Source organism: Dicentrarchus labrax, unplaced genomic scaffold (assembly GCF_905237075.1).
Source record: "Dicentrarchus labrax unplaced genomic scaffold, dlabrax2021, whole genome shotgun sequence".
NCBI lineage: Eukaryota > Metazoa > Chordata > Actinopteri > Moronidae > Dicentrarchus > Dicentrarchus labrax.
This window is the reverse complement of record NW_026136705.1, coordinates 3,272,306-3,297,282: the sequence shown is the minus strand read 5'-3', so window position 1 is coordinate 3,297,282 and position 24,977 is coordinate 3,272,306. Positions and strand designations below refer to the sequence as shown.

General features: G+C 40.6%; 2 protein-coding genes across 7 annotated transcripts in view; both read right to left on the bottom strand.

Moving 5' to 3' along the window:
- The window catches only part of zgc:109889 (uncharacterized protein LOC553542 homolog), a 36,356-nt gene extending 28,065 nt beyond the window's left edge, over positions 1-8,291 (bottom strand). For both annotated transcript variants that reach the window (XM_051400463.1, XM_051400464.1), the window contains exon 1: positions 7,921-8,291. The gene's annotated coding sequence lies outside the window, so the exon portion shown is untranslated. The remainder of the gene's footprint in view (positions 1-7,920) is intronic.
- Positions 8,292-11,133: 2,842 nt separating this feature from the next.
- The window catches only part of htr2cl1 (5-hydroxytryptamine (serotonin) receptor 2C, G protein-coupled-like 1), a 139,306-nt gene continuing 125,462 nt past the window's right edge, over positions 11,134-24,977 (bottom strand). For all 5 annotated transcript variants that reach the window (XM_051400457.1, XM_051400461.1, XM_051400460.1 and 2 more), the window contains 4 exons: positions 19,913-20,076; positions 19,643-19,796; positions 17,899-18,134; positions 11,134-17,001 (listed from right to left, as the gene is read on the bottom strand). In XM_051400457.1, the coding sequence (XP_051256417.1) occupies positions 16,429-17,001; positions 17,899-18,134; positions 19,643-19,796; positions 19,913-20,076 (1,127 nt within the window). In that variant the 3' untranslated portion in view covers positions 11,134-16,428. The remainder of the gene's footprint in view (positions 17,002-17,898; positions 18,135-19,642; positions 19,797-19,912; positions 20,077-24,977) is intronic.

Below are 24,977 nucleotides of genomic sequence, written 5' to 3'. Positions count from 1 at the left end.
AATCATAGTGTTTCGCAGTAAATATCTTCATATAATGTGTAAACGGGATGGTACATGTTGTCATATTGCTCAGCATACTGAAAGCTGTGTGTGTGTTATGGGTGTGCGTGCCTGTCTTGCCTTGAAGCAGCTCATGAGATTACTTTATTGACTGCTCCACAACTGACTCCCCAGACAAGTTTCCCCATCACTTAATGCTCTCTGACAGACTCAAAGGCAAACAGCAGCTTGGGATTTTCCTGCTCAACATGTTGTGTGAGACAACTTAAATCTGCAAGTGAAATATTATTCTAAAAACACACCAGTTTTAACAGCCTTAATCAAAAAGCTGCAACAAATGAGACTAACAAACTTCCAGTAACAGAAAACACAGATTTGCTCTTTAAAATGAAATCCTGCTGCAGCGTAGGAGCTCTTCTGCTCACAGGAAGCAGGGAATTGAAACTTGAGTGAAATCCAAGCTGTCTGCTAAGCAGCAGTGAGGGGGGAAGCTTCGCTCGCCAACGCTACATCTTCCACTTACTTTTGTGGTCCCGGTGGTATAAAGCACCACAGACCGACTGTGCTGGTGAGCCTGAGCCTGCTTGGTGCCGTTTACTGACATCGTGTTACATGATTTCTGGTTAATGAGGCTATGTGGACTGGATGGGGTGTAATTGATTGTTTTCTTTTTCATCATTTATTAATCTATAAAGTTCTAAACGATGAGGGTAATGACTTCAAATAGCTTTTGTTCCAGCAGTCCAAAAGAAAACAAAAAAAATTATATGGAACCCGAAAGGATTAAGCAAATCTGCACATTTCAGAAGCTAGAATCAGTAAACATTAATTAAAAAGGTGCAGTGTGTAACATTTAGGAAGATCTATCGGCAGAAATGGAATATAATATTCATAACTATGTTTTCATTAGTGTATAACCACCTGATCATAGGAATCACTGTGTTGTTGTTACCTTAGAATGAGCTGTTTTTACCTATAGATGCTGCGGGTCGCCTTCAATGGAGGCCACCATTGTTGAACTGCCATGTTTAGAGAATAATAAGCAAACACTGGCGTTTTTTGCGCATTTCGTGGCCCCTGCAGTTTCTCTGTGAAAGCGAGGGAGTTTCAAACTGTACCACCAAATCTTACACACGGGTCCTTTAATGATTAATCAATCATCAAAAGTATTTCTGTATAGTATATGTGTACTGTTATTTCATTAAGCTGGTCGACTCCTGAGAGACGGATTTAAAATTTAAAAGATATCGCACCAGATCCTACATTTCCCATAATGCAATTCAGCAGCATTTTTTCCTTTGATCACAGGTTAGATCCTCATCATACAGATACATATTTATGTGTACAGACTTGCTAGTACAAAGTGTGTATAACAAGATTTCAGGGTTATAACTGAAGTGCCTCTGAGCCAGGCACTGAACCCTTAAGGCTAGCTCTGACCCCCTCTGTTAACGGAGGACCGAGAGCTCACCGCTTCACCACAGGAATCGATAAAAGCATCATGTTGAAGATGTGGTCATACCAGCGTCCATTTACATTTCCCTCATTTTAATCACACTGCTTAACACAGCACACACACACACACACACACACACACACACACACACACACACACACACTCAAATTGACGCTTGGGGCCAACGCTGGATCGACAGCTTCATCGACACAACCGCCTGCAACGCCCGCATGTGAACATCCAAACGCTGCCCCTAGCAACCGTCGCCACGGCGAGGCAGCCTTATCGATCGCCCCCGACACTAAACGAGAGTGGAAATTGCTGAGTAAGGCTGACTTCCTCGGGCGTGGTGTGAAAATATGGAGGGTAGAAAAAGACACAGATGTTGAGAGATTTGTGCGTCGTGTGTGTCTTTTTAAAAATAAATGTCACGCAGCAGCATTAAAGAATCTCTTTTAGGCTTAGAGAGACACACAAAGCACAGACAGACACAAAAAAAACACACACACACACACACACACACACAGCCGCAGATGGAGGTACACAGCGAGCTGATCAGTGTCATTGTGCAGTGTTAACACCCACGCCGTCAATAGACCGGCCTCGCTTGCACTTCGCATCATCCTGCCGAGAGTAAAACAACAAAAGCCGACACAGTTAAAGCAGTGAGGTCAGACGACCAGGTGGAAGAACGATGATACGCTCGGCAGATTCCGGGGAAAACACAGCCTGGCGACGTTCCCAGCAAGCAAGAAAAAAAAACACATTTACTGACAGCGATAATGCCGGACAGTTTCCTCCTTTCCTGTCTGTACCTGAGGAGTTGTGATGTAGAAGTAACTTTATAATAAATGGACTTGGGCAGCGCTGCCAGCAGTAGGTAAAAGGAAGAGAGCATTCATGCACATGGGAGTATCAGCAGAAAGATATAAGAAAGAAAATCAGAGAGAATTGTTGGTTTTAAAGCTCGGTTGTGTCTTTAACATGCAGATCAACTCCTGCTATAACATCTCACCTCAATAACATTGGAGTGTCTACATTAATTACAGTATTAAAGACAGTTTATTACTGCATCAACAGCATCTTCTGTAAATACTACGCTCTAAATAAGTCTAATATGTTGTATCACTCACTGTATCAACACTGTAGCAACATTTCCATCTGCTAGTTTGTTTTATCAGGCAGACTGAGCAAAAGTGAAGTGTGAAAATGTTTGCATGCACAAAAACATCCCGATTTTGAGTCTCAATCTGGTTCTGATCATGTTCAGTCGATGATGTTTACGTGGAATTACAGCTTAAATGATTACTTGATTATTCGATTGACAACTGTTTGCTATTTTTAAAGGCAGCTTTCTAAATATATATTTGGGTTTCTGACTATATGTGTCAATGTCTGCTCTGGGAAAATGCAATTCATAATTTTCTGACATTTTATAGACTACACAATTGTGTGTGAAATAAAACCTGGCGGATGAACTGACAGTGGCAATAATTTCAGCTGAAGCTCTACATGGAATACAGAGAAACCTGGCTTATACACCTGGATACATAATCATAACACTGTCAAGGTTTCTGGTCCTATCCGTTAGTGCAGGTTTTTCTTAGACTCGCCCGAAACTAGCAAATCTGTCATTCCTGTATCGACTGAGTCACCTCAACAGTTGAGGATGTACCCCCCAAAAAAAAGGTTTACTTTGGGTTTTAGGTTTGGATAAGGTGCATTCATACTCCAGAATACCGATTGTAACTGGGATACCAGTACAGAAGAACAGAATTACTTTCTACTGCAACTATTCTAAACATCAATTTTTCTAAAAGCAAAAAGTAAATCTGTATTTTGGCAATTTAAAGTTACTTTGTGTACATATTTAAAGCATCTTTCAGGTTATTATGATGGCAAAAGTTTTAGTTTGTAGAAAAATACGATAAATGTTAAGAGAATTTGGTGAAATCTAAGTGTTTTCAGCCCATTCAGTTGGAGGAGTCGGACATTATGGCTTTCTATACTATCTTTCAATGGGAACAGAGTGAAATATCCTGTATGGAAGGCTCATGACAGACAGTTCCTATTCAGTGTGTCAGATGGTTATTCAAACTATGAATAGCCCCACAGAGAATCTCTAAGTGGCCACATCACTCAGTCTGAGTGCACCCTGAAGAGGCTGCTGTGTATTTTCAGAGTTAATTCAAACCATTAGCCGCAACGAGACGCACCGAACATGTGTTCGAAGAGAAAGTCCAAAAAGGAAGGCAGAGATCTGTTTGAAACATACAATCAAATCCAGCTTCCCTTCACCTGGAAACGTTTAAAAAATCCACCAGATCTGGTTCAAAGAGGAGGCTGAAGAAGAGACAGGAGGCTCAGTAACAGAACAAGCTCCTCGGGGAGGAAGAGGAGGGAAGAAAACGTCCATGCATCTGGAAAACGTATAATCATAAAGTGCCCTCTATCCAGGGACAGAGGCACTCTTGAACAGTTGACTCCTGAAATACAGATTACTGTAAAAAACACACCGCTTACCTCTGGAATCCTAATCATCCTCAGTGTGTGAGCATGGTAGCAGCTCAGAGTAAACCGGTAGCTTTTAAATCTCCAACAAAGTGCTGGCAGACGAAACCACACAGAAACATTCAAGATGGAAGGTTGTTTTCAGGTTGGCTGGGATCCGTTTTTTTTATTATACAGTGGATGTTTTATGCATTTTACTCCTTGGAGTGGTGAGACTAAGAGCCTAAACCTCAAGTACAAGCATAACAATCACCAAAGCTAACCTGATGTTCCCATCAACCTTTTTTACTTTTCAGGTCGATGAAATCCACTGGAAAATCCACAGGAGTGCTGCGGGGAGGCAATAAGTTGTATTTACACCGGGGGAAAGAATGACGAGAGCTTCAGAACAACCACCTTGCGTCAGAAAGAAACACAGACGAGTGAAGCGAGAAGAGACAGACCAAAGTGATCAGGCTTGTTTGATACTAAAATAAAAAAGGGCGCACTGTCCTGGAATAAAAACATCCAGAAAGTGTTCCTCGCTGAACGACCGGTAACGCTGTTCAAACTGATTATCGGCAAGACTGAAATGTATTTAAAACCAGAGCCAATTATCTCCTCTAAACTATTACTGTATTCATTGTTGACCCCAAAAACAACCTGCTGAAACAGAACTCCTTTAATTGGGCAACAAATAATTAACAGATTCCAACTTTTGGTAATTTATTAAACCAAAAGGATCATTTTGAAATGTTTTACTTTGGATTTTTTTTCGGCTTTTGGTCCGACTCAGTGAGTAATTTCAAGATGTTGTGCTGGCTCTGCTTACATATGATGAGGATATGTCATTATTTTTGACATTTCACAAACCAATAGCTTATAATTTCCGGAAGTAAGTTCATTTTAAGAGAGTTTAATGTTAAGACAGATACCCTTTCCATGTCTGTAGACTAAATATGAACCTAGGGCCAGCAGGTGATTAGCTTAGCCTCGCATAGAGACTCACCTCAAACGTTTAATAATTGTTTGTTTAATCTGCAAACAAACAGAAATATAAAACAACAAGTTGTGATTGGTTAGTTGTTGTTTAGCTGAGTTAATCCCCTGCTAGCTGTAGCTTCATCCTCCCGTACAGACATGGGAGTGGTATTAATCCTCTTATATAACTTCCACAAGAAAGTGGATAAACATATTTCCCATAATTAGTTAGGAAAATGTGTTAGTCGTCGATATTTTGATCTCATTTTGGAACAAACATCCTCAAAACAAAGTGCTCACTTCAGTGTATTTACCTTTTAAAAATGAATTATCACTACTAATCCCTACTGTGTGTGTGTGTGTGTGTGTGTGTGTGTGTGTGTGTGTGTGTGTGTGGATGAGGCAGAGGAGAAATAATATGTAAATTTAAGCAAACTAGAAATTCTTTAGGGTAAAAAAATGGAAAGTGTACGTCTAAAAAAGCGCTTAAAAAAAACAAAACAGAAAAATGCCCTTTGTGCCCTCAGCAGAAAACATGCCTTTGTCAACCAGCACAGCATCACCCCTCCTTTGTCTTTGCTTCACACTCGGTTAAGTTACTCTGTGTGTGTGTGTGTGTGTGTGTGTGTGTGTTTTTGTGTGTGTGTGTGTGCTCTGTTTGAGCCTTCATGCTTATTTAGCGCTCAGCCTTCTTCCCCTTCCTTCCTCGATGATTCGCTTATGTAAGGAATCAGCGCAAGCTTGTCTGAGCACTCTCTCTTATGAATACAACTCTGTACTGTACAGCAGCTCTCTTTCACACACACACACACACACACACACACACACACACACACACACACACACACACAAAAAGGAAACCTATTATCTAATCACTGTTCACCCAGGCTGGAGTCTAGACTTGAAAAGACTCACTTGCTGTTCACAGAATTGGACTTTAGTATATTTGTTAATGTTGGTGAATGGTTTTTCTCAGAGGTTAAATGTTAAATAAGAACAGTTTTAAATGGCAGTGGCCCTAACGTTCACTATACAGTTTATCCAGTTCTAATATTAATTGTGTGTCAGGTTCACTTTGAGGCTTGTATGTCTGTTTGACTGGTTTTTACCTGGTGAAATAAAAGGTTAAACAAAAAATGTAAACTGTTAGAAGCCTCCTCTACACGTAAAAACAACCCCTAACTGGTGTTACAAGCAGATCATTGGTTTAAAGCTGCAGTAGGTAACTTTTACAAAACGAACTTTCAGTCATATTTGCTTTAACTTTCACTGTATCCTGACAGTAGAACACGAGACAGACAATCTGTGAATAAAATCAGCTTCTTCTGGCTCGTTCCAGCGCTTCTAATGGCAAGAATCCACCGGGCCTGAACGAAAACAACCAATCAGAGCCAAGAGAGATATGAAGACGGCTTTGAGTTGGAGGCTTGAAGACAGTCGATGTACCTGACACCCTGGGAATGAGACTCAACCTTCAACTGTCTTTCAAGCTGTGATTGGTTGTTTTTGTTCATAAAAGTTACCTACTGAAGCTTTAAAAGCTCAAATTAAAACAAAAACTGGGCTGATTTGAAATCCAGAGTGGGAATACTGGAGCTGGGAAAGACTCTTACAAGGCAGCGACTTGCCATGAAAGAGGTTTGAACCACCAACCTGTTGAATGAGTTATTACATTAACCTTCCCTCTAAGTGTTCAACGAATGATGATGCTCTATTTAAACCCCAAAACTAAACAATTCCTAACTTTAATTTGAGTCAGATCAGCCGACGGAGGTTTAGAAGAATGAAATAGTGACACGACAGTGTAGAAGAACTGCTCTGATGAACGAAACTAACAATCATAACTGGTAAACCTGACGCTAATTTAATGGTTTGGTCTACAAAACGTCAGAAAATTGTGAAAACATGCCCATCAAAATCTTAAATATTGCTTGTTTTGTCTGATTAAACCCCAAACACATTCAAATGAAAACAGAAATCAGGGAGTTTGGGGATTTTTTCCTTAATAAATGGCTTAAACATTTACATTAAAGATCAAAATACAATACTGGATTACTTCTCTGTGTTTGTGTCTGGTCATTTTAAACAGACGAGTGCTCGATGTCTCCCCCGTCCCCCCCCACACACACTATACACTTTATGATTTGTCCATTAGCTCCTGTAAAACATCATGTGTAGGTATTACAATCCCACCAGGTGGCTGAGGTTACCTGGATTCAGAGCTCAGCAGCACTAAAGGCAATACGTTGCAAGCAATCAACAAGCTAGAGGTAAGCAACAGGAGCAACAACAAGCTGCTCACCATTGAGTTGTGGCATTGTGGTTGACGTGAACACAAAATGTGTGTGAGAAATCACTCATTTTACACCTATTTCAGAAGCCCCATTCATTCTGTGGTGTAAGACACACCATCTCTGAACTGAACTCCGTATGAAAAACGGGCTATTTAAGACAGAGACACAGACTAATCCTCTGCACGCCTCCTGCATAAGCCCCATTGCTCTCTTTCTGGTCGACATGCAGCCCAACAGGCTTCGCTCCTCTGCCCAAATCCTATGACACACAACACACACACACAACCAACATGGTGACATTTTGTGTGTGCAGAGCGAGGAGCCGAGACACACCTGACAAAAAAAAAAAAAAAAAAAAAAAACGGTCACGATGACAGAGGAAGGGGAGAGAGGGGGGGGAGAGAGAGAGAGAGAGAGAGGAGGGGAGTGGAAACCTGTCTGTCTGCGGATGAATGGGCTCTAATTAATAAGCAGCTTCCTCTCTATAAGTGAGCCCGTGCATTGTGTTTTCTGCGTGTGTGCGCGCGATGCAATAACAATAACAAACGCACCCTCCCCCCCCCCCCCCCCCCCTCTCTCCTCTCTCTCTCTCTCTCTCTCCCCCTGTACGTGCACCTCACTCCCCCCCCAACCTCCCCCAATAGGAGACATGCTGCTGTCACATGCAAAAGCCGATTTAGAAATGCGCTCAGATTTTACCTGTCTGCAGTCTCTCCCGTCACCTTCTTCTTCTTCTTCTTCTTTTCCTCTTCTTCTTCCTTCTCTCGCTTATTTAAAATGCTTCTCTCTCTCCGTTTGCTTCTCTCCGGCGCTGCATTTCAGTCCAGGTCGTCCATGTTCGCAGCTCGATGGAGGGATGGAGAGAGAGAGAGAGAGAGAGAGAGAGAGAGGGGGAGGAGGTGGTAATGGTGAAGGAGGAGGAGGAGGAGGAAGAGGAGGAGAGAACCCTTTGAAGTGAGGAAATCTGGGTCCCTGCTCGCAACCCAGCTGCGTGGACTGGATTTATGTCGTTTCCAAGGCAGCGTCCGTCGACCTGGAGAGCGTCAAGCTGCAGCCTGTCGTAAAGGCACACCACTTCCGATTGGCATTTCAAAATAAGAGTCTCGATTAAAAGTTACCACACAGAAGAATCTTTAAACTAAATGTTTTCTAATTATTGCTACTGTTGTATCCTTAATAATAATTTAGTAAAATAAGTAAAATCTTAATTTAAAAGCTTAACTTTCGGCTGGACGCCCTATATATTATTGCTGCATGCTGTATCTGTATTGTGGCTGTTAAATGAAATTAAATATGATTTTGTATAAATAAATTAAATATTACTAACAAAAGGTCTTGCACACAGTGGATGTGTATTTCCTGCTATCTCTAACCACTTTTTGTGCACTAAAATATAACATTAAACCCATTCCCTTGTAATAGTCTATGTTCTTATTGAAGATATACACTCAAGTTGCTAGTTTATTAGGTACAACTGGGTAAAATTAATGCACTTTAATACACCAGCATTAGTTATTTTTGTTTGTCGATTAAAATTTCAAACCATAAACTTCACTTAATTTCTCACTTTTAGCTTGTAAATGTATTTTTTGCTACAATATTACAGCTGAAGTGAGGGTTTGTTTCTAGTTAGCTTTATGTTGAACGCTCAATGCCTTAACTGCTGCTATTTCTAGTGGTACCTCCTGCGTGCTTGACGCAGCTCAGACGAACCAGGGAGCTGCAGCAAATCGGTGTAACGGCGCATGCGCCTCCGAAGAGCGGCGACTTTTGACGGTGATAGCCGAGACCACCACCCACTCTCCCACCGAGCAGCATGGGTGAGCGGGCAGAGCCGCTGCAGGCCTGTGGGAATGTGACACTTACATGTAAACACATGTGGAGGCTCATTTGATTTAATTAATGAACTGAAAGTGAAAAAATTATAATTTATTTATTTTTCATTACAGCTAATAAACCAGTTAATTTCACTGGCGTCATTCCAACCATATGATTATACGCGCAGTAGATAATGTGACAATATAAAGGGTTTATTCTAGGACGCAGTTGATTTAAATTGTGTGGGATCCGAAATGTGCATTTTAAAGTGTATTTGAACACATTTTAACGTGTAGAAATGAATAAATAAAGTCTAATTTATCAGAAACATTTGAAAAATAACATTGCACTTAATAAAAATTATTGCAAATACGTGTACTGTATATTCAATATGGATGTGAGTGAACTCTTCACTCTGGAACTACAAAACCCTACATCAACACCGTGTACAACTTGTAGGTCTATTCAAATCTCGAGGGAAACTATAACTGCACATGTTTCTTGAATAATTAAGTGTACAGTGCTGTGCGGCCGCCACAGGTTACTGTGCAGTTCTGTAGCTTCGCCACTCAGCGGCGCTGTTGCTTTGTGTTTCTGCTCCTGCAGGTCGCTGGCTGCTCGGGGTCTGTCTCTGTCCATGGTGCTGATTTTAATGAGGCTGCAAAACAAACGCATGTGGACGCTCTCCGTGGAGAGAGATCCCTTTAAACTCATCATTATACAATATAATACCATGCAGCTTATATATGTTATATGGCATAAAGAGTTCAAGATCAGAGTCACCCCCCAGGAAAGAAACATCCTGGATCTAATGCATAGAAAAACCTTATAGACAAAGTACTGCAGGAAACTGTCGCATTGTGTTTACTCTCATCTGTGGTGCTTTGTGGGACTTCCAGAGAGCTTTGTGGTAGTTTGTTGTTGATTGTGATGGTATGCTTTGAGTTACTGTGGTGCCACCTTGTGGTAACCACACCTGGTTGTTAAGCAGTGTGTGGCTGTATAGCACAGGATCTCTGCCTTTTTTTTTAAAGGTGCAGTAAGTAACTTATGACTGTTATCTACCTCTGTTACCATATCTGTGGCCTGTTAATGAATGAAGTCAAGGTTTTTTACAACACAGAATTATAAGTATAGGTTTTATGTAGAGTTTAAGGGACAAACATCACAGCAGAGGTGAAGAGGTGTCACTGAATTGTAAATAAGAATACAAACATATGTAACAAAAGTGTATTTAATTGTTACCTTTGGGGCTCACAGACTTGCGTACAGCAACGTCATTCATCACTGAACAGCTGGAAAGGTTTGAAGACTCTTTAAACTTGACTGAAGTGTATCTTGTAAGAAATCATTAGTCATTTCTGACCTAATATGGTCATTTTGTGCAATTAAACACTAGCTATGACGCTTTGTGCCTCTTTAACCAATCAAGTCCTCTGAAACTCTTACATAAATGTCACATGACCCCACTTAATTCTTTTAGAATGGAACAAAATGCTCTATTTTAAGCACACCTGTATGAAACCGAGTGGTTCATATGTTAAAAGAAAATGCACACCTCTCTTTGCCAGCGTGGGGTAAAGCACTCATAACATGAGGGTTTCCTGCACGGCTCAGTGGGTAGAGCATGACACCGTAACACAGCCGAGGATAAGGGTTTAATTAGCTCCAGGTTCAGCTCTTTTCATGGCACCATGAAGCACTTTAGATAAAAGCTGCCTCTGATTGTCAGATGTTTGTAAGAGAAAAGAACATAATAGCAGAGTGGACTGAGTAGCCAGTGCAGGGAGCTGGAGACCTATACTGTTATTATCAAATTCCCCAAATTACACAGCTAGGTGTGTAATCATCAGAGGGGAGGAATGCTAAGCAGTTCAGTAACTTTTACCAGGGGGATTGTTGTACTGCTGCTCTGTGGTTTGAAAGAAAGGTTCACTCAGAGGGAGCTGGATGCTATTTAAATGTAAAAAAGAAACAACGGCTGCATTTAAACACCACCATTGTTTTTAAGGCGTTTCACAGGAGAGTCTGGTCCTCTAGTCTAGAGACTTCATAAAAGCCATTAACCACGTGGTTTAAGTACAAATAAGACAATTGTCCACACATTAGTATAATATTTTAATAAATAAATAGCAGCATCACACAGAAAAAAAAAAGAAAATATACATTGTGTGGATGATAGCGTAATCGTTGTATAAACTTAAGAAGATGTGTCGTAGACAAACATTCACAATTAAAATGGTATATAAAAAAAATAAAAACAGCCACTGCATAACAGAAGAAGGTTCAACACATAAAAAGAGAGAGCTAACCCACGAGCGCCGGATCATACAAGAGCGAGACAAACCAGACAGCCGATCCGGGTCGATGCAGACGAGCATCAGAGGGTGGCGACACCTCGGGTTCAAGGGAAGGTGCACCGGAGAAGTGCACCGGAGAAGTCGGGTTTGCCAAACTCTTGAACAACCTGCAGCTCTGGCTATTTCTCAGAGCCGTTTAGTGACAGAGTTGCTGAAGAGAGAGAGTTATCCGTCTTCCTAAACAGAGTTATTTGGGAAGACGGATGAGACAGCTGCAGGGTTAAAAGACAGCTCGGGAAAGAAAGTTTGCTTGCCTTATGAAAGCCAGCTAGTTGACTTTTAACTTTACTTTTTTAACATTTAGACGTTAAAACTGTCGGATCTTGTGAGTTCTTTTGAGTCAAACGTATCACTTCTAGAAAAATCCACCTTTTATATCTCGCACATTCTTTGACTTTGCTATGAACCATTAGTGACTTATTTTGTGGTTGACAGTAAGTGTTGCAGTTTATGCAGTAAGGTACAACTGACTTGTACACTTTTTCAGTTTGATCAGAGGATTGATAAATATGAGCAGTTGTTTAGCTTAGCTTAGCATAAACACTGGAGGCACAGGGAAACAGTTAGCCCACAGGTAAGAAAATCTGCCTACCAGCTCTTCCAGAGCTCACTAATTAACAACATTTCTATTGTTTGTTTAATTCATACATGTGCAAAAATGACAGGTTTTACTGAGGGTAATATTTTAAAAATAGTTCCATGACAAAACTCCCCATGAAACCACCACATGTCAGTTTTAGGAGACAAACAATATATATATATATATATATATATATATATATATGTGTGTGTGTGTGTGTGTGTGTTTAACCTTGGAAGAGAGCCAGGCTAGCTGTTTCCCCCTGCTTCCAGTGTTTATGCTAAGCTAGGCTAACCGTCTCCTGGCTCATATTGGGAACAGACACACATAAGAGTGGTATCGCTCGCTCTCTCAAGTCTCGACAAGAAAACGAATGAGTGCATTTCACTAAATCGAAATTTCTGATGTGGCTTCACTGGAAATACAAATTGATATTGATCCATACTTAGTAACAAAATGTTTCATAAAGCCACTTTTTGGATCAAGCTTGTGCATATGCTTAGATTTGTTTGGGCACGAAACATCTCACTCATAGAGTTAGACCAATTGTAAATGCACTACATAATTATCTGGAGTAGTTTTTACAAAAAGCCTAGAAACAAAAAGTAGTCCTGGAGGAGGAAAATCAGGCCTCCTCAGATGTTTTGAACCGAAACTCTGTCAATAAACGGCTCCAACTATTTCTATACACACCAGACCCGGATCGAAATTATTTGTTGAAATCCTTCCAGATACTTTCTCAGAGTGATTGCTTTCATCTTTCCGGACCGCGAGCCGGACAGGATTGGCATCTTCAGGGACAACCTGATTCAATCCATTGTGCCGGACACAATCAATAAAAAAACCCCCAAAAATGACTGAATCAATCTCAGACAGCAATTTGAGCCAGGCCTGGTACACACACAGGTACACGGGAAACATTTATTACATTGCGACATACTGAGTTGGCTGGCCTGGCTTTAGCTCTTTGCTTGCCCACACTTTGGGTGGATCCAACATGGCCCATTCACCTAAGTTCAGAGAGTCCTCTCTTCTCCATTTTTTTTTTCTGTTTTTCTTTTATTTATGTTTGTTTATGTTGGTATTTTGCAGATGAAATGCCTGCAGGAATTGCAAGCTGTTCACAATGTTCATTTTTGTTGATTGCTCTTTGTTCTTTCTTTCCTTAATGCGCTGCTTCATTCCTTCAAACTTTTTAAAAGAAAGAACTAAAAAGAAAATGAAAAACTAAGTGAGGCAGAGAGGACCTTTTGAACATCACTTCAAACATGCACAATATGTGTGGGTCAAACCTTGGTGCTGGTTTGCCAACATTAGCTCATGTAGACCTCTCCTTGTGGAGAGAAAAGTGGTGCGACTGACCACCGTGTACGTCTGTAGGATACATTGGATAAATTACACAGAGGTGCATAAAATTAGAATGAAGTGACTCCCAGTTCTTCTGTTTCATTCTAACTGTATGCAGAGTTGGCTGCAGACCTCAGGCTCTGGATTTGATTGGTCCACTGCAGGTTTTCACCTTTACTTCTTGACATTGAAGGGAGGCTTTGTGGGTAAAAATGGGGTTTACATTCAGGTGTTTGTAATTCTGGCTGTCTTGTTGCTCACGGGATATTATTACTAAATTAAATATTGATCACTGGGGGAAAATACTTTGATAAAAACTATATCTTGCCTGGAACGAAAACTCAGAAATTAATTATTCAGTGTTTGGCTTTTTTTTTTTTTGGCATTTAAAGGGGCACTCCAGCAATTTAGTATTGCACTTCCATATAGTTAAGGGAGTATAAAGAGACAATTTAAACAAAGATTGGTCAAAATCAAAGCAGCAGAGGCTGTGATATCCTGACTTTTAATATCTAGTATGGGTCACTCTCTAAAAACACTACAATTCCCATAATGCAAATGAATAGCATTTTTCATTTAACCCCCTCCCAGCCTCCTAAATGCCCACATCTTTCAAACCTCCAGTTTCAAACTAGGCTTTCTGTATAAAAAAAGTCTCAAACTCACCGCAGAAAAAAATATTAGTACTTCAAATGTGAATGTGTAAAATTGCTGGAGTGCACCTTTAAGTGATGCCTTAAAACATCCCTTTTCTAAATGTTCCTTTACGACACAACCATTCAGCTTTATTGAGCTCAACCTACGAAGTAAATCTCTAAATACATACGAGTTCCAGGTTTTATCTCCTATATTATCTCTTAAGAGGTGATTTTGTTGTTAAGAAATCAAAATTTGCCACCATGACTTGTTCCCTTTTTAAATCCACACAACATTTAATCTTTTTCTAAGGCAGTGTATTGCAGATATTTCAGCTGATGGAGATGCAGTGTGGAGGAATTAGGCCGCCTGTCAGATGTCAATAAAATGTCAGGAGGGAGGGAGGGAGGGCGAGAAAATCAGCGATACAGGGGCTGTGAGGGTTGGTGACCTGTCTTGATGGAGTCAGGGGTCTGTCTCTTAGCGTATCGACTTTCTGTCCGTTTTATGCGACAGATTGAAATCTAAAGGTGTTTGGTCTTTTGAGTCGCACTCTGGGTTATGGTGACTGATTGTGAAGCAGTCACAGATGAAAGATTTAGAGTTTGTGACTATCTGGTGGAGATATTGGCAGGCTTTGCTCTCTAAAAAAATATCATCGGAGCATACAGGCAACAGGCCCATCACCTAAATTTAAGCTTAAATCTTCTTTCTGTCTTCTTTGGCTTTCACTGTGTTGTCTTAGTAAATTCTGGCCCGTAGCATGACTGGAAATCATGCAGCTGAGGGGTTTTTGGAGGGAAAAGGACTGATGTAATGGCTGACCTTGAATAAAAATCCATCAATTCCCAAAAAGTAAATGACGGAGAACTTCTTGTTCAATCAGGAATGTGTCCGTCAGAGATGACGCTCTGAATCTAAAAACAGCCCACATTTATACCCGCAGATGATGTAAATATTCTGATATGTCATCTGATAATACGATATGTATATTAAGTAGCTTGCTAACAGCTGGATAGACGTGTGGAACAACAAATTTAAAGATGCATAAACTGAATTTACCTTACATACATGTGCAATCGGCGCTTTAATTTGATTCAAACCTTAAAATCCTTTATTAGTTTCCTTTTACTTATTCATCAGTGAATGGATTTACTGCATATGGTGAAACCAGTAAGAGCTGGTTGGTCAAATGTTATCCCAATGTTGGGAAAATAAAAGGTATGTGTGATTTGATCACAGCTGAGGAAGATCTTGGAGTTGTTTTATGAGACTTAACGGACCAAACGAATGATAGCAAGCTGTGGCTGATGTCATAAAATCTATATATTTTGTTGTTTTTAAGAATTATATCTTAGGAACCTTTTGTGCACTGTTATATTAAAAACTTTTACCTTTAGGTTTCTCCCTTTTATTTTAAATGTATTAATTGTTCTCAGTAAAAACCTATTGGAAGTTGGGGCTTTTATTCTTTCCAAAGTGGTTTATATTGATCAACGCAAGCAAGAGCCTGACAGTTGTGTTGGAACAAAGGCCTGTGCCATGCTTTTAGCTCTTTTTAGCCCCCTTGTTCAAATCCAAAGGGGAAGCATCCTCTCTGCGTCATGCGACCACCAGATGGCACTGTGAGTCCACCAGAGACCAGTGTGGTCGTTGTACATTCCTTCATCTCGTGTCCTTTCCAGACAAACGTTTGACTGCAGCCTTGAGAAAGTTTCCTTTAGAGAAAAATCCCATTTCTGTCGGCTGAATAGTTTGATTATACATGCTGGAAAGGTTCATTCAGCTATATTTTTTGACTGTTGTTATCAAGCTTGACCGGCACAAAAATAGATTTGGTTTAGTTTGCTTTGGTGTGGAGAGAATCCACATAAAGCTCGGACTGCATTGTGACTGTGTGAAGGCTTGAAGTCGTAGTTTGACCCCGTTGACTTCAACGGCTGGCGCTTGACTCTTTAACCTGCATCAGTGGGACTCCATTGAGGGCCTTTTGACTTCATACCAGGTTAACAATGACAATAAGCTCTTTACTGACTGTCTCTTGTCATGTACGCTTCGTCCCTGTCTGGATCTCAGCTGGTACCTTAGTCCCCATGAAGTACACCACATTTTCTGACACAGCTTAATGCTTTTATTCTCCATTTTGTGGAATGAAAACCAACAATTTGACACCACATAGAAAACAAATACGTCTGAAATGTTGGCTTTCATTTCAAAACTGTTGTGGAAAATCACGCCTTTTCATCTCAGAGGTTAAAATCTGACTTCTCTAACACGTTGTAAGTAGTGCACTTCAGTGTGGGGTTAAGGCTCCTTATCTGAGACTAGTCCTTTTACAATAACAGCACCCACTTACAGCCAATAAAAAAAAACGCTGTAGGCTCCCAGCACCAGCTCGTCGAAAACGTTGCTCAGCCCAGCGCCTGAAGGTTAAAAAGACGACATAAAACAACAAAAAGAACGCAATCACACGCTGCTTGTGTGTTCTCTGGAGGCTGGGCTGTAGCTGATGAGAGACAGCTCCTGCTCCACCTCAGTTTCCGGCTCTGTTTCGGAAAGCATGCCGATGTTGTGGCATTCGGAGAGGCTCTGTGACACTATTCCGATTTGTGTCTCGTCATCTGTCATGTCCTCGGGGTCCACTGTCAGCCTCCCGTTATCCCCCCTACCGCCGTTGCGACAGTTACTATTGCGGTCCACGCCTGCTTTCCCATGACTGCCCATCAGGAGAGGTGTCACGGCGTGCGACGGGCACGGCGGGGGGACCAGGAGGGTTTTGCAACTCTGTCCAGCTGCATTGGCCCCCACTTTGTACTGGCACCTGATGTAGCTGGAGAACGCTCTCCTGTAGGTCTTATTGAAGAGGGTGTAGACCAGAGGGTTGACCCCAGAGGAGATGTAGCCCACCCAGACGAAGACGTTGAGGAGGTCGTGAAGTAGCGACTCGTTGCAGGAGCCCCGGCACAGGACGAAGGTGACATTGGTGATGAAGAAGGGACACCACATGATGAGGAAGAGGAAGAAGACAATTCCCAGGACCTGAAGATAGAAAGAGCCATTTTAAAATTAAAATAATGAGTAAAAACATGTACTTTCTTCTATTTAGTAACAATTAAAATACATTTCTCAAGTGGTTAAGCTTCTTGAATGCTCTCTAATTGAAATACATACATCATACATAGATTGATGTCTTTTAATTTCCTTGTTAGTTTGTGACTTCTACTGGGATTTTAATTTCTGATATAGGTATAGAGTGCTTTGGTCTCCATCCAATATAAATTTAAATTCAGTGAAGCCACCGCTGAGCACCCTCTGAGCACTCTGTGGCTCCGGCAAAACTTCAAACTTTTTTGTGTCTGGCAGGACTTGATAACATAAGGTCTTTTAACCCTTTCAGAGGAGACACTTGAAACTATCTGCACCAAACAGCAGCGTTAACGACAAGCTGGTGAACATACTGGAACATCTAGTGGCTAAAGACCCAACTTCATCAGGTCACCGTGCATGCTATATGGTTGGGTGTGGTCACAGGTGTGCTTTGTTGTTGCACCTGCAAACACACCCCTCAGCGATGTCACGCTGTACTTCTACATCATTGCAAAAAGGTGAGAGTTGAAAGTTAAACCAAAAAACACAAGATTTCCAGCTATTAAGTTGTTGTTGTTGTTTAGTTTTAACAAAAGCAGCCACTCAAGAAATGTGTAATATTAAAAAATTAAACATGATTCATATAAAAACAGTTTGATAAAAGAATAAATGAAGAATCTTGCACTCAATGCCAGCTTTGGGTAATTTGTTACCTGACACATTTTGGTATTTAGGGTTCGATGCCCACTCCTACTCCTGAGTGCATTTATCTACAACATGTCTTGGAGCACTGAAACAAGTGCACCTTAAATCACCTGACAAGCACTCAGCTCCACTCATCACTCTCACCTTGGAGGCACGCCTCTCATTCTTTATAGCCTGCATCATCCCCCGTCGCCCATGGCAACCTGACGTGTCGCTCCGCGATGGCCCCGCAGCTGGGGAGCTGAGCTGAGACGCCACCTCAGTGCTGGGAATGATGCTTATGCTGTCTGGCGTCGAGGTACTGAGTAGTATGCTGGGCTCTGCTCCTTTCAGACAGCTCAAGGTGTTTCGTCTGCTCTGAGGAGGCGGGGGCTTTATCTCTGCAGGAGGGGCAAAAGAGGGATCACAACTTGGAATGCACAATTTTGTTTATGTCTAAAGTTTCTTTGGCTGTAAGGTGCAAAACTTAAGGATGTGATCTGTCTGTTATCGCCATGACTCCTTCCAACTTAGTTACTGAGACAACTGCTGCAGCCGGGACAACAACCGGGCAAAAGCATGTCAGTATCTGTGTTAACAAGGCTGCTGACATTTTGTAGGGTGGAGGATGTATGAAAAGGTTGAACAAGAGGAGAATGTTTCACACTTTTCTCTGTTTGGGGTGCCAGAGGATACAGTAGAAAATAGGTAAAGACTGCCACTTCATACAATTCAATCTCTACTGGAGAAGTAAAGGCTCAGCTTGGAATCAGGAACCAACTGCTGCCCAAACTGATGGGACAGATAGCTGCGGTCTGCTCAGCACCACAGCCGTAATATATCTACTGCTGGTGAATAAGCTGATAGTCTGCATTTTTTTTTTCTTGTTTAGCCTCATCCAAAACATCTGACCATTCAGTGTGGGAGAAAACTGACTTTTTCCTTCCTTCTTCTGGCCTGTCAAGCTTTCCATGCTGACACTGAATGTAACGCAATTTATAATGTTAATGAGCACCATAACCAATCAAAATTCATAGCAATTATAGATTTTTATAATTTCATAAAGGGAGGTAAAAATAATTCTTCAGCTGTGGCTAATGAGCTAATTAAACGTGAGCGGCTTTAGTTGTTTGAACTTTTTGTCTACATACATGACATTATGCTATGAAAGTGAGGATAAAGCTAAATGTCCCAAAAACAAATCACCCGTTGATAATTTTTGTAAAGGCTGAACAAAACCCCACCACCCTCTATACGCTTTAAATGCCGAGTATCGCTCTTACAACAGCCCCTTACGCAGCACTTTAATATGTGTAGGAACCCAAAGCTGACAGGCCTGCCGTGCCTAGTTATTGTTGCTAAGCTAAAAGTTGGTTAAAAATATCAGTTTGCTTTTTTGCAATTACAGACTTTTTATACTGTATGGTTGTAAGTCTTATAATATTCTTGTCATACCAATAAAAAAAAGTATCAAGTGGAGCCAAATAAAGATAAATGGAAAAAAACAACTGCAGAGAAGGATAAGGTATATGCATAGAGCGTACGACTGCTGGGCAGCAGTGGAGCAATTTTTCATTATTAAAATTTAGCAAACGCTTGGACCGCAAGAATTTATGCAACACTCTCGTGTCTCGAACAGCAAAGGCATCAATCTGTTTTGTGCCTCCACTTGCTTTCATTTAGGGATTTCTAAGGCTTGTGGAAGGATTAAAATCTCCAGAAAGGGAAAACAAGATGAAATACCAACATAAGGCACAACAGAAGGGTTGTAAAAATCTACCATATTGAAAAAACCTATTGGTATTGCTGGTGAATAAATTCACATATTTACTATAACTTCCTTGATTAAAATATTTATATGGGTGCTTTTTCTGTTAAAACAAACAAACTTATTTTTTATTTTTTATACCTTGTGAGTCTGAAGCAGCGAGTGTGTTGATCTGAGGAAGGGGGAAGGTGGTGGTTGGAGGCTGTAATGTATTTGTCATTGCTGGTGTGTGCAAAGGCTGCTGGGAGGAAGTCTTTGCCTCGTACAGGAAGACAGTGGCCTGCCTCTGGAGCACCTGTGGAGGATTGGGAGTGAAGGCGAGGAAGACAAAAGAAGAAGAAGGGTTATGAATGTGACAAGAAAAAGAAAAGGTAAAGTAAGCGTTTGCAAGGCACGAACAGACACGAGTACCTGTATGGTGAGGCAGTACGTCACCACCATGATGACCAGTGGGATGAAGAAGGCCACGAAGGAGCCAATCAGCATGAAGCGCTCCTCGTTGAGGACACAGCTGCCGTTGACGAAGACCTTGTCTTCGTTGTGGAGGCCGATCACTGGGATAGGCATCGACACACCTAAAGAGAGAGAGAAAGAGAGAGAGAGACGGAGAGGATAAAGGATTCAATATCTTTCATTTCTATTATATCGATGAGAACTTAGCTAACTTTATTTTAAAGCTTCTTTCTTTTCCCAACAGACTGATGTTGCTCATGGTAATGCAAACACATCACTTCATTTGTAGCACAGGGTTTTTTAACATTACAGCTAAGTGATAACAACGTAATAACCAGGTAAACAATTAATTAATGTAGGATAACAAAGGAGCAAATACATGAGGTTAAACAGGGTGAAATATCTAAATGTATATGAGGTAGAACACATCAGTAATTATATATAAATGAGGTAACAGCAACTCATAATTATCTATCATCATATCATCATATATCTCTCTCAAAATTATTTTCTTGCACCTCTTTCTCCCCTCACTTCCTGTCACTCCCTGCTATCAAAATAAAAGCCAAAAATGTCCAAAATAGTGAATGAAATTCAAAAGTCCTTGAAATTACAGAGTAAAAATTAGGGGGAAATACAAAGGTGTAATGAAGAATAATCAGTTAATATAATAATATGGCAATATGCCAAAAATAATCAATATTATGATCATAGTTTCAGAATATTCCTGGAATAATATTAGTACAATGCTTTCACTATGACAAGGAAACACAGAGAAACCACCATCAATGATTACATGAAAACGATGCTTAAATTATTCCAAGCCTCAAATATATGAAAAGATGCCACTTGGAGGTACAAATATGGAACTTTTGTTTTGGCATTTTATTCACATTGGTGCAGTAAAATGCTTGATATTAAGTATGTTTTTTATTCATCATGGGCGCATGAAACACTTTAATGTAACATATTTTATTTTAAATATAGGTTCGAAATATAGCTTACTGTTCTTAATACCTTTTTTTTGAAAACCGGAAGTGAATACGCTGTAAATTTAAGTGTGGCTGATTTGACCACGGAGATCGGAGTAACGGCTGGCTTGACCGCAGTTATCATATTACAGTCATTATCTCGAGATCTTGAATTCATTATATCGTTATCACGGGAAAACAAAGTTTCGTAATCTCGAGATCTCGAGAAAATTAACTTGTTATCGCGGGAAACGGAGGAAATAAAATGTATGAATGCATGGCCCTTTAGGGCTTCCGTAGTTTTTTCCTGTCAGTCAGCAGCCTTGATTTAAACATGAACCATGGAGGTAACAACCATGAATCAGGGAGGAGAAAAAAAACACCTGTTTCTACTTAATTTAATAGTTAAATTACTATGAACTAAACACAGAGGATCATTTCTGTAAATCACGGCTGGAAAAACGAAAAATAATTTCCTCATGACCAACTCCCAAACACATTTGGTGGTTTTTAGAACATCACACGAATTCATTATCCCCCAATTTTGAAAAATTAGGCATACAGATGCTAGAATAACACATATTAGACGTTGAAAATGAGAGATACACCTGTTACGAATCGAAATGCTATTAAAGATCCTAAACTCTCTCAGCGTTTAATGGATGTTCATGCTGTTATAATAGTTGCTTTGGTGCTATTAGAGGACACTGACCGACAAAAGAACGAGGTGAGCGAGCCTTTTGAGGCCGTGCTGATTTTCTGACCTATGATAATAACGCTGGCTAATGCACCGCCTCTGATTTCAAAGAGCTTTTCTGTTCAAAGTGTCCGCTGACCTGGGATCTGTTTCAGAACGGCAGACACTGAAGAGAGAAGGTTTTCACAGGTATTTAGGCTCTTGGCAACAGTGAGTGTTTCATGGAGAAGTCTGGACATCTCAGTCCTCCCTGAGTTGCATAATTCATTTAAGTGCAAGGTACATCATTTTCTCTTGCTGAGCTGGTGACCAGGCCAACATCAAAACGCAATTTGAAAGCAGTGGCAGCTCCCTTAATGCAATCGTTGCAATCGACTGCACACACACTGCCCATGAGGATGAATCTGTTTGCATTAATTGTAAACACTGTTCCTCTGTGAATGTCCAAATAACCTGTGATGTGCAAATTGTTCTGACTAATGAGACTGTCCGGTGGTTTTAAGTCATGATTCATTCATTCTGTCTCAAACAGACTTTAAAGGGACTGCTGCACCCAAATTGCAAAAATAGTAGCATCCAGTCATGCATAAAGTTTAGGTTTTAGCAGCTTGGGGTTTTTGGGATATTTGTCATTAAGGTTTCTGCCTCTACAGCGGTAAGGAATTATATTTAAATTTTTTTTTTACAGCAATATCTCCTTCCAGGAAGTGTGTCCCAGTACCTCTGTATAAAGAACAGACATTATTGTCAGCAGTTTTCTTTAGGACCATTTTTTTGATAGACAGTAGTTCCAATGAAAACTGTTCTGTCTGTCTGAGGATTATCCAGAGTACTAGGGACATTCTAGAGTGAATTGTTGCTGTTGAATTCTTTAAATATAAATGTTTTATTCATGTAACATGGGCTGCGAATCATCAGTCAAGAAGACTCCGAGTTGACTCGCTGTTTTCCAGCTGTGTCATTGTACACAGACCGACAGCATGGCAAGGCCGTGAACTTTACAAAGCAAGTCTCAGAATGACCACAAACCACATAACTGTCTGTGGTGGAAGTAGAGAAGAGTGGTAGTTAACAGAGAACAGAGTGACACCGCCGGACAGCGGCTGCTCTGACGTTCTCTGCTCCAGTAAAGTCAGCTAAACCACTTGGTACAACTTCCTCGACTGCTGTTTACTGTCACTGACTCTTCGGCCTGTGGTGGCTGTGGGATTTTATAACTTAACTATCAGCAGGATGCACACTAACTTTCTTTGACTGTGTTGATGGATGTTTTCACATCACAGATGACGAAGAAAGGCATTAAAACGGGAGGTCGGCTAAAAAACTAGACTCATGTAGCCACGTTTCCGCCGCAGGAACTGCTTATAGGAGTTTAAAGGTGTTGAACAGGCCAAATCTGATTTGACTGACAACATTCTGCGTTGGGTACGGCCCTACTTTGAACACATACAGCGGTAATGCAGGTGTTCGAAAGGCGAAGCTTTCGATTTACCAGTCCATCTACGTTCCGGTTTTCTGGTTCAACCAACTGTTAGGAGACTACAGTGTATAACCAGGACATGGTGGAGAGATCATATATCTTATCTGGCTAAGGAACATCTCACGATTCCCCAGGAGGAACTGGAAAACGTTGCTGGGGAGAGGCACATCTGGACTATGTTGCTTAGCCTGCTGCTGCTGCGCCCCCGCCCCGGATGAGCGACAGAAAAAGGCTGGATGGATGGTGAACACCAAAAAACTGTCACCTCAAATATATTGTCTGGATTGAAGTGAGAAAACATGTTTTTTCTGTAATTTCGGTGGAGCAAAGCCTGATGGGCAACTTCTGGCTACTTCATGACATAATTTACAATGTAACTTTTGGCAGTCGGACACAGGTTGCACTTCATGTTGTGCTGTTTAAAGTAAAAATGCAGCAGATTTTGCTTCCTCGGGTCATAACAGTTATCTGCTGAAGCCCAACTTGCCCACTCTGTAAATCCACAGAGCGAACAACCGACACCCTCGCTCTGTGGCAGGTCGCAGAGTGGCTCTGCTAAAGGGCTCTGCTGCTGGAGGAAGATTATTGTACCAGCAGGTAGGGAGATCTGTAAAATCATCAGGGTATGAGCTGCTCTAAAAAAAAATTTCCCTTGTGAGCACCACACACTTCAGTGAACCCAAAGAGCAGACGCCGGCAAATGCAGGGTGAGACATCGACTGTACGCCTGGGGAATAGAGGAAATGTATTTGCATGCTCATGCTTTGTAGCTAATATAGAGGTAGCGGAGGGGATCTTGCAAACAGAAAAGCAATAAGATTAGAAGGAGAGAGAGTGAGAGGAAAGTTTTATTTAAGACTACTTGACAGAAAACTGTTTGGTCCCTCCAAAATCAAATGCATGTCCAATAAAGCTTTCTAGGACTGAGACAATTATTGATAACAAAAGTAAAGAAGGTTGCTGTCCTCAATCAAATTCTGTCAAAAAACAAAAAAAGTTTCCATAAAATAAACCATCATGCAAATTTTACTTAGCAGAAAAGTTGTAGGTTTAGAATGCAGATGCATGAATTGGATATAATGTTCATAGTTATGTTTTCATTAGTGTATAATCACCAAGGACTGTTGTTTTCGTTACAATAGAAGGAGCCACTGCAGTTTCTACACACTGGATGGCTGAGCTGTATTTAAATACCCCTAGATGCCACTAAATCCTACTAAATCCTACACACTGGTCCTTTAAGAGTATTAACATTTGATAAAAACAGGAATTATTGTTCATCTTCATGACAGCTGACTTGTTTTGAGCAGTTTGAAATTAATATTTATTGCAAGATTTAACACGGAAGTCAAGAAAGTACACACACCCGGAGGGTTGAATATGCAACACCATATGTGTGCAGTTTGTATTATATCAACTAAATCTCACATTTTTAATTTTTTTAGAAGGGGTCATGTCCGGTTTTATCCTCTTCAACAGGACTCTCTTTAGGTTTTTTAGCAGTGAAATGTCTTGGTAGCTAATCCATGACCACGATAAGTCTGTTGTCAAAGGGCGTCTGTGTGACATTGACAAGGAAGCATGTGTGGTAACATATTCTGATAACACAATGCAGAAACACTTGTTTTGAAGATTATATGACCATTATTTTACTGTATTTTTTATTATTTATTTGGTATAAGTTTGTCCTATGTAAAGCACTTTGTAGCCTGTTTTTACACTGCTGCACGAATGCTCATTATATACTCTATTAGTATATATTATTATTATATTAGTCCATGGGAAAATGTCTTCGCAATATTATTCATTCTCGAAATGGTTATTCTATAATTAGATACTATATCATACAATTCTGATGCAAATGCAGTAAATAGA